This window comes from Chrysochloris asiatica, unplaced genomic scaffold (genome assembly GCF_000296735.1).
Source record: "Chrysochloris asiatica unplaced genomic scaffold, ChrAsi1.0 scaffold00203, whole genome shotgun sequence".
Taxonomy (NCBI): Eukaryota; Metazoa; Chordata; class Mammalia; order Afrosoricida; family Chrysochloridae; genus Chrysochloris; species Chrysochloris asiatica.
Genome location: NW_006408721.1, coordinates 2,170,157 through 2,180,462, shown reverse-complemented (window position 1 = coordinate 2,180,462; position 10,306 = coordinate 2,170,157). Strand labels below are relative to the sequence as shown.

The window sequence follows — 10,306 nt, the reverse complement described above, 5'->3', positions numbered from 1 at the left end:
GGAAAGGCAGATGGGAGAAGCCAATGGGAACTTCTCAGTCCTTTTTTCCTCGTTGGGGAATAAATAGGAATCCATTAATGATTGCTTTGCAGACTGAGAATGTAGTTGCAATTATTCCTGAACATCTTTTATTGTTATTACTCTCAGTAGTAAACTGTCACACTGAATTCTTCTGTACACAGATGTGCTTCTAGTCAGTGTGTAGAAGGAGAGCCCGTTCCCTGCTCCTGTGAGAGGTTGGCGGTGGCAGGATAGAGAATCTGGTCTCTCTGGCCAGTGGTCTCCCCTTTCACTCAGAAGGTTCTGGTAGACCCTGCCCTGGCCTGGAGACCCAGCAGGGAATGCCCTTCACTCTGTAGGTGCTCGAGCCCCAATCGAGGATGCAGTGTGGGTGGTGGTGCTGGGCTGGATTAGCAGGTGACTGCTGTAGGATTTTCAGTTAACGTCTTTGATTCCTGTACATTTTAGGGTAGCATAGCAAGCAGTCTGATCTGACAGAAGGCAGGCTAATCTGTCCATTCATGGCCTGATACATTTTAATAGGTAGAAGCTTTCAGTGTGGTTTTTGTTTGGTTGGTTTTTGTGCCCCCACCTTAATTACCACCCACCTCCTCGTGCCCTACCTCCATTGTTTTTTTTGTTTTGTTTTGTTTGCTCTATGCTGTATGCTAGTAATGGTTTTTGTTCCTGTTGTGTACAACATCTCACCAAGAAGCAACAGCCTGGGGTCCAGCAGTTGGGGCCCAAAGGACAGTGTAAAGAAGAAAGCAGCATCAGCGTCGCCCACAGAGGGGCCAGGCCCCTCCAGCTGCAGTCTCCTGACCCCCGTTGAAAGAGTGACACTCAAGGTAACAAGGACACGTTGCATGTGCTGCACAGAAGATACAACGTAGCCCATGGTGGAAACGGCGAAGGAAAGGGAAATAAACTTTTTATTTGATATTTATTAGGAGGAAAGAGGACTGAATTTTCTTGTGTAGAAAACAGAAGGACAGCATTTCTGTCGGTCATTTCCTGGAAGAGTCCCGTTTTAAGGGGAAATTATGGAAACAATCTAAATGTCCAGTTGCTGTATTCGTGGTAGGGCCTGTTTTCTGGGAGGTTTCTCCTTGTGTCTGTGTGGAGTGGGGGTGCACACGTGCCCCACTGCTCTCCTGGGGGAGGGGGTGGTCTGGATTGTGTGTGTGTTGTTAGGTTGGGCCTTTAGAGCTGGGAATGAGCTGCAGAGCAAAGCGTATCCAGGAGCCCTGCTTGTCACTGGAGGCTGGGCAATCCTGGCGATGAAAAGGAGGGAGATGAATGCTCACTGCTCTTCAGAAAGTGGTTGGAGCCCCCCATATGCTTACATAAATGCTCTTTTAGTTTGACATGGTGTTTGGGTTTTGTTTGTTTTTCAAAGGTCTGAAAGGGTGAATTCCCCCTCCCAGCCCAATGGCAGTATGAAACCCTTCGTGCTTCTTCTCCAGCCCCTCTGTGTCACCTGTCTCCTCACACCGCCTCCTTACCCGCCTCCCCGCCAGTGTGTGTGTGAGCTCTGCATTCTGGCAGCTGCAACCTTCCAGTGTTGGAACCACCACTGATTGTTGTGCTCTAGACAAGCCAACCGGGTTCACCACCTCACTCCCGGCAGTCCCATCTGCAGTCCCATTTCTGCATGAGAATTTGTTGTTTGAAATGTCTTCTGACTTGGGGCGGGGTTTCTCACCTTAACAATCCTCACTGTGGAGTGAAGAGGGTGGGAGGAGGAGAGTCTTCATCAGAAACTGGTTTGGTGTAGCAAATTTTCTGAAGTGGTTTTTTTCTCCCTCTTCCCCCGCCCCCCCCCCTTTTTTTTTTTTTTTTTTGCTTTTTGTTTTGTTTTGCTTTTTTGTTTGTTGTCTGTGCAAGACCTGCAACTGCTAAAATCAGCTTTGCCTTTAATTAAACCATGTTCTCTCCAACCATACCTGTGTGTATTTTTCTTCCTATCCTAGAAGATACAGTATTCCTGAAAATCTCAGCCCTTTTGTGAACCATAAGCAATGTATGTTCAAAGTTTCATTCAGCCTTTCAGATTCCTGGGGGAGCTGCTGTTCCAGCTGTAGTACACACTACTGCGTGTCAGAGACCTACGTGATCTGAAGGCGCCCATCCTACCACCAGAGTCCACATATGTAGCCCACATAATTACATCAGACTCCATACACAACTTCAGATACACACACACTTGGTTTCAATATGCCTGTCATTACTAAAACCATCATATCAACAAAACATTCAAAGCAGAAAATTACTTGGTTGTGAAAGGGTTAACACACAAGCAATTAAAACCATTTGGTTTATAGACTTTGTAGTTCACAGTCAGTGCTGATCAGACAGCACCACACCAGCATTTGTTTTTTTAGCAGCCTAGAAATCTAGAGCATTTCTAGGGAAAGAGGGACTCTTTTTATCAGGCAATTAGGAGATAGTTTATCCTTTTGGCTTGTAAAATACACGATTTCTACAGGGAGCGAGGTGACTGTAGGATAGGCTCTGGGCTGCTAACCACAAGGTTGGCGGTTCAAGGCCACCAGCTGTTTTACAGGAGAAAGATAAGGTTTTCTGCTTCCACAAAGATTTAGACTCAGAACCAACTCAACATTACTTAACAGAAACTTGCTGTTCTTAGCTTAACAATTAACAGCAACTTACTGTTCTTAGCTTTGGGGGCTGTTTTTCTTCCAGGGTGTGCAGCGTGCCCCCCATGGCATCCTGGTAGGCCTGCCTTCTGCAGCATACTGAAAGTCTGTTGGCATTTCCCCTGTATAGCTGGCATTTCACTTAGGCTATGGCAGCCTTAACACCATCAGAGACAAATTCTGTCTAGAGTTCCTCTAACTTTTTCACAAGTACCTACAGATAGTCCTCAAGTTATGAATGAATGATATTTACAGCAAGCAAATAGGACCACAACCCCATAAAGGCTATTCTATAAAAACTCAAGGTATACACATGTAATCGTTCATTTTAACAAATGAACACTACTTTAGGACACATCAAAGGAAAGCATTATTGTTACTGTATTAAAGATGTTCTATTTATCTGAATGTTTAATTTTTATGCATAGAAAGATAAACTACATATTTTATACTATGACAGGCACTTGACTGATAACTGTTTTGACTTAGGAATGGCATTGGTTCAAAATCCAGGGACTGCCTATACACACTAAAAATTTGGCAAAACCATCCATACTCTGTAAGAAAAGGAGAGGGAATTAAGGCCAGGTCCTAAGGTTTAGTATTTATGGAATCTGAACACTCCGTTGGACCTTGAGAAATTGGGTCATTTGATGAAATTAGAACCAGTGGGGCAAACCCTTGGCATTCATTCCATTGTATGTACTGGTGCAGTGCCTTTATACAACACTGACAGGATACCGCTGCCACCCGGATGCTTGCACACTGCTGCTTTCCATTCAGTATGTTCCTCTCTGAGAAGTAGAAAAGGATGTATTTGGTGTGGCTCTGTAAGATCAGCACTGGACTATGAACCACAAGGTCAGCAGTTGAAACCCAACAGCTGCTCCTTGGAAACCCTATACAGGGTCACACTGACTCATAACCGACTAGACAGCACTTAACAGCATTCAGCATGTTCCTCTGAGAAGCAGAAAAGGATGTGTTTGTTCTCTAGAATTGAATGCTGTTCTCCCCATAGGAACGTAGTTCAGTCTAGGGTCTGTTTAAACCATGGAACTTCAATGAATACAGAGAAGTTAATTTTGTATGTGTGCTTTCTGAATGGCTATAAAAGTCTAATGGTATTGCTACACAACAGTACTTAACCTTGCTCCTGGGCCTGGACTCTTGGTGCCACCTTTGTTTTTATAAGGTAAGTTTTTTACTGAGAGATCACACATACAGAAAAGCAAACCCTTATCATTAAATGTACAATTCAGTAGATTTTACACAAAACAAACATACCTGTGTAGCCAAGAATCCTAGAAGACCCCTTCCAAACCTTAGCCCAGAGTAAATCGTCATTCTAAGTCCTCACGTTTTTGTTTGATGGTAGGTCAGGTTATCACAGGAGAGTAGGTTAATTGACACTTCTCATCGGCAATGTGTCACAACAGTGTACTGCAGAGCAGTGGCTGAGATGCGCTTCCTTCTTCAGCTTTGCACTTGGTAGAATATGCTAGACCTCTGCAGGAGCTGCACGTTTTTCAACAAAAGCTTTAGGGAAAATGCCAATCTTCCCTTTGCACTCTCCTTCCAGCCATTCTTCATTCACTAGCAAAGGAAAAGTATGCCTCAGTTTCTAAAACCAGTATAAGAACATCACTGTGTAGCTAATCCACAAACAATTTTTGTTAACCCTCGGCTCACCCAAATGTCTGCCAAATTGTTTTCTGAAGACGATAAAGTTCCAGAGTATATTATACGAGTTAAACTGGCTTGGTCCTTAGTATATCACAGTAAAGCGTACACTCCCTTCTCTCCGTATCTACCAAGGCGATTTTTCTGTATCACTCTCACCTTTATCTCATCCCTGTTAAGTGCCACTGAGTTTGTTCCAACCTTTGTTCTGACTTATAGTGACCCTATATAGGGTTTCCAAGGAGCAGCTGGTGGGTATGAGCCACTGACTTCGTGGCTCCCAGTCCAGTGCCTGTCCAATAGTGCCACACTAGGAGTCCATCACCCCTAGCCCCTAGAAAAACGGAGCAAATTAACTGGCTGGTTAATTTTGACACTTAAAAAAAATGGTCCTGGGCGTTATTAAACTGGTTCTTACCATTGCATTTCCATCCTCCCTTTTGGGAGATGTGCACTAGATGTGCACTAGTGATGCATCCTCCCTGTTTCTGCTTTTCACTACCAATGTTTTGAGTCAGTTGTTACCCACTTTAAACACTCCCTACCCCCTTACTTTGAAATCTCCATTTCTTATTCTATTGAATTTTCTGTTAACAATTGAGAAGTGTTTTCATTACATGCCAATTCACTGTATTTTAGTCATGTAGATGAGGCTTCTTTAGTGGAAATTAAATTTTGCCTAGGTAGAAAGCTATAAAAATGTCAAACCATGAGTTCAGTCTTTCTGAGAGTGTGATCATCCAGCATGATGATCAGGAGCTTGTAAAAAAGAAAAATTGGGGATTTGCCCCTTAGTCCTGGGTCATTATTTCCAGAAGCTAGTCAGATGAATTTGTTTTGATAAGACAATAGGTTAAGAAGAAATCTGAAAAGTGCTGAGTTAAAATTCTCAACTTCTGGCTTCAATTTTTATGTGTTGATTTCTAACATTCAAAATAAGCACCAGAAAGGGCCATTTTTAACAACTACTTTTAAAGCCACATGTACCCTTTCTTCACTTAACCTTCAAAAAGTACCTCATGGGACTATAGGTTGCAGAAGATAAGCTCATACAACCGGGACTTTAAAAGTTCATGGAAAAATTATATTACCCTGTAGTTCACTTTTTCCGTGAACATTTTGAACCCCTTTTGTATGCTTGGTGCAAAAGCAAAGTTATTCCAGCCACCTTATTATTTTAAGTCTAGCAATGGCGATCTGTTTTCCAAAAACAGCCACCTTCAATAATCATGGTGTCTTACTACCTAGGTCACTTGCTGCTTGCCTGCCCATTGTTGTTAAGTGCCGTTAAGTCAGTTCCGACCCATAACAACCCTGTATAGGGCTTCCACCAATTTTGCGGTTCAAACTGACTTTGCAGTACAGCGTATTAACCTGCAGCGCCACACCAGGACTCCTGCCCATTAGAGTGACGGCAAGGCTGATCTGCTTGTGGGTACGTTCTCCAGCTAAAAGCTGGAAAGATTGAAACCACTAGGTGCAGCTTGGGTTAGCGGTTATTGATGTTTTCTCTCTGCCCTGACCTTGTTCCTGCAAATACTTAGTAGTTTTCATAATTGTAGACTTACCTTCCGATAGCACCAGAATCTCATCCCCTTCCAGAAACTCTAGGTCCTCTGGTTGGGTAGCCGCATAACTGAAGAGGGCTACCACTTGGCTCCCTTCCTTAAGCTGAGGTTCTATGGTCTGGTTGTTAGCATGAGACTTTTCATTTTCCTTGGGTTCATCTGGAAAGCCCTGGTCACCCTGAAATAATAAAGCACCTGTTAATTTTCCTGACCAACAAGTGATCATTGAACATCACTCAAGAAAGCAGTGACATGTCAGTGCAGAGCCTGGGATACAGTTTATGAACACTAGATGGTCAGATACACCAAACCAATCCCACTGCCATGGAGTGGAGTCCAACGCAGGTTAAGTGCCGTCGAGTTAATAGCCACCTTGTGTGGAATTTCCAAGGAGTGGCTGATGGTTTTGCACTGCCGACCTTGTGGTTAACAGTCCAATGCTTATCCTATGGTGCCACACCAGAACTCAGACTCATGGTGTTTCTATATATGGTTTCTGAGACTTAAGTCTTTACCAGTCTCGTCTTTCTCCTATGGAGCGGCTGGTAGTCTTGAACTTCTGACCTTGAGTTTGCAGCCCAGCACCTAATCCACAACACCATCAGAGCTCTTTAGATGGTCAGATAGATGAAATCAAAAGATCAGTCGAACTGTGTGTTGTCTTTTTAAATATTTTACTGAAACCTACTGGTGTAGTACTATGAGTTAATGCACTGGACTGCAAGGTTGGTTTGAACTACAAGGTCAGTGGTTCAAGCTCACCAGCCACTCCTTGGAAACCCTATATAGGGTCACTGTGAGTCAGAACTGACTCCGCGGCAATAACAAATCTGATGTCCCCTAAAGTGAGAACCACTGTCCAGCTCCACATTCTCTTTTTAAAGCCATGAAAAAGCTTTTAGTTTCCTAAAGAATATAATATTTCTTATACATCTTAGTCACAATTACAGTCACTTTTGATACAATAATGTTCAAAAGAAGGGGAAAGGTGCAGTCTCTAGAGACATGAGTCACAGGATTTAACAAGCCACAATTAGAAATCCCACTAGGCTAAATTGTTCTAAGGAATCCAAAGACCTGAGTTTACATTCCAGCTCTGCTGCTTATCAGCTATGGGCCCCTGAGTAAGAGGAACCTGTTTCCTCACCAGAAACTGAGGCTAGAGTTATTAAATGAGAAGATGCAGGATGACCATTGACATTAATTGAACACTTGCTCTGTGACAATACTAAAATATTTGACCTCAGTAATCAATGTTTTTTGTAGAGAGTAGATATTGAATAAATGTTAGTCCACCCCTCTGCTCTTCTACTAAGTGGATAAGAACAACGTAACTTGCTGCCCCCAAGGATAAGGGGCAGTGGTAAAGCGGGTTCAAAAATGACCCCTGACTCTGGACTAAATTCCAAAAAGACTCTGCTGGGAGACTGGGAAGGATAGTCATCTATCCCTGCATAGATGGAAATGCGATGGCATCGAGTTGGTTCTGACTCAGAATGACCCTGTAGTACAGAGTAGAACTGTTCCATCCAGGTCCCTTTCTTATTCATCCTATCCCATTTATTTTCTCCCCACCCAGCAAACATAGAAACCCTCCTAATTAAGTAGAAACCCCTGCTCAGCTGTGGGGAGGAGTTGTCTGTCTCCTACCATAGGCCCAATGCTTAAAGAACTAGAACAACTTCCTGTCATGATAATTTCCTTAAAATCTACTTTAGGTGCCAAACAGCTCTACAAAAAGTCATGTACGTACGGTGTCAGCTTATGTCCCCTATTCTGGTGTGGCGCTGTAGGATCAGCACTGGACTTTGAACCACAAAGTCAGTAGTTCAAACCTACCAACTGCTCCTTGGAAACACTTTATAGGGTCACTATGGGTTGGAATCGACTCAACGGCACTTAACAACAACAAATATAAGAGTGTCTGGGTAATGCAAATAGTTAACACTCCAATTCTAACAAAAAGATTAACTATTCTAGTCCATCCTTGGCACCTCAGAAGAAAGTCCTGGTGATCTTCAGAAAAAACGGTTACTGAATCTCTATAGAGCACCCTTCTACTCTGACACATCTGGAGTCAACCTGAATCAGAGGCAAGTACAGCCAACTGTTTTCTACATTGATGTAACTGCTAATGCCACAGACTAAAATGCTAAGGCAGAAAACTCAGGTGAGTAGAGAAGAACAAACTGGTCGGAAGTCCAGATGGCAGCAGCTTTAGCCAGTGGAGACTGTGGCCTCCCTGACACCCCAGCCTTAGACATGGAGAGCTGACTGCTCAGAGCAGGCCCACCTTCCAGCCTAACTGATCTTCCTGCCTGGCTTGTATGTCCCATGAGTCATCCATCTAAAACAAGGCGTGATTGTTTCTCTCCTGCCCTCTGCTCACATGTCCTAGGTCTGCCTTTCCTCATCTGGCCCCTAGTCTCCCTCCACTCTCTCCCTCACACCCAGTAACACTGAGTGTCTTCCCCCAATGTGCTGATTCTTGGGGGAGGCCCTCTGCTCTCTCCACCTGTATGAATACATCCTACCTTAATTCACCTTGTTAATCTATACATATTCTTTTCTGACTAGTTTCGGCATCATATTCTCCGGGAAGGCTGTGCCGACTTGTCCCACTGTGCTGCCGTGTATTTGGTTAGCTACACTTGGATCACACCGTCTGACTGTGTTAGACCACTGAACATGATGCTTTTAATTGTTAATCTGCTTGGCAAAGGGCCTGTGTCTTGTTAGTTTTTATATCTCCAGTGCCTATCTACAGAGCAGTTGGTGCTTAGCAGATGTTTGCTGAGGGATAAATGTCCCTAGACAAACATTGGAAATGTCTCAAATGCCTATTCACAGGTGAATGGCTAATTGTGGTTGTGTGTACAATGGAAACCCACTTAGCAATGAAAAGGAATGGATTATTGAAACACAAGAGACGCAACACACTCCGCTTACATGAAATTCCAGGACAGGCAACACTAAGGTGACAGAAAGCAGATCGGTAGTTTTGGGTGGTTTGCAGGAAGGAATTAACAGCAACAAAATGAAATGCCAGTCTTTCCTTAGGAGGCGAGGCTAAAGGGCAAAGTCCACACGTCTTATTTGTAGCTATGACTCCTAACCTGGAACATTGCTGCCTTCTCCCTTTATTTTTATTGGGAAGTCAGTTCACTGTTTTCTAGATCTCAAGGCCATTACAAGACCGTGCTGTTCATTGTCAGCCTCCTCCACCACTCGTCTGTCAGTTTGTTGCACTGTGGTGGCTTGTGTGTGGCTGTGATGCTGGAAGCTGTGTCGTGGGTATGTGTAATGCCACGGGGGTCATCATGGTGGACAGGCTTCAGAGGAACTTCCAGACTAAGATTAGGAAGAGGAGAGGCAGACCACTTCTGAATGGTTAGCCACTGGATCACACTGATGAATCCTCTCCAGTAAGCAAGGCAAGCACAAGCTTACTTGTGTCTCCTTACTGATCTAGCAAACAAGTTCACATGTGGTGAAAATCATGTGAAACTCTTCACTACAGTTTAGTAAATCAGCACAAGTAAGCTCCTGTGTACCTTGCTTACTGATCTCCATCCCTATTGGGGATTGTAAATCTGCAAAGAGGCGTTGACTCTGTAGGAAGGTGCTGTGGGGATGAAAGATAGACAGATGGCAGGAACAGCTAGAAGCAGAATCTTTGCTGTGGTAAAACAATGTGAACCTGTTCACTACAGACTAGTAAGTAAGCACAAGTAAGCCTGTACTTACCTTGCTTTATTGGGTCATTCAACACTGACATGGTGGTTAAGAACACAGGTCAACTCAGGCTGAAACACTAGCCTCTCTGAATCCTGACTTCACCATTGGCCAGCTGTGTAATCCACCCCAAATTGTCTGACCCCTCTTTGCCTTGTTTCCCAAATTATGAACTGGAGTATATAATAACCTACTTCAGAGAGCAGGGATTAAAAGAATACCTACAGTCTTTAGCACAGTATTTGATGCATGTGAAGTTCTCAGTGAGTGCGCACTGTTAGTAGACTCATAGCAACGTATAGTGTCAGAATGGACTTAAAAGCAGTAGGGTGGTTTTAATTAGTAGAAATCTGTTAACAAGAATCATCTCTTTGAGAAATAAATGTTATGTTCTTTCGCCTCCCAATTGTTCTCCCTGTGGATATTTAAGACCATGAAGAATAGCTATGAACTTAGCCTCAAGCTATGACTTGATTTTTAAATTGCTTAAACAAGAATGGGGGTTTTCTGTGGGTTCCTGGCCTTCTGGACCTGCTCTTCTCTCATGGGAAACCATTTCCCGACTGCAGAGAAAAGGGAGGCAGAGTTCCCCACTAAGCATGGTGCCTGACACCGTTTGTTTGTTGTTGTTAAGTGCCATAGAGTTCGTTCCGACCCACA

The 10,306-nt window shown here is 43.6% G+C and overlaps 1 protein-coding gene across 1 annotated transcript in view; it reads right to left on the bottom strand.

Moving 5' to 3' along the window:
* Positions 1-4,161: 4,161 nt before the first annotated feature.
* Positions 4,162-10,306, bottom strand: part of NCF2 (neutrophil cytosolic factor 2) — a 45,830-nt gene continuing 39,685 nt past the window's right edge. The window contains exons 14-15 of the mRNA XM_006872555.1: positions 5,912-6,089; positions 4,162-4,256 (exon numbers count right to left, since the gene is read on the bottom strand). Of these exons, the coding sequence (XP_006872617.1) occupies positions 4,162-4,256; positions 5,912-6,089 (273 nt within the window). The remainder of the gene's footprint in view (positions 4,257-5,911; positions 6,090-10,306) is intronic.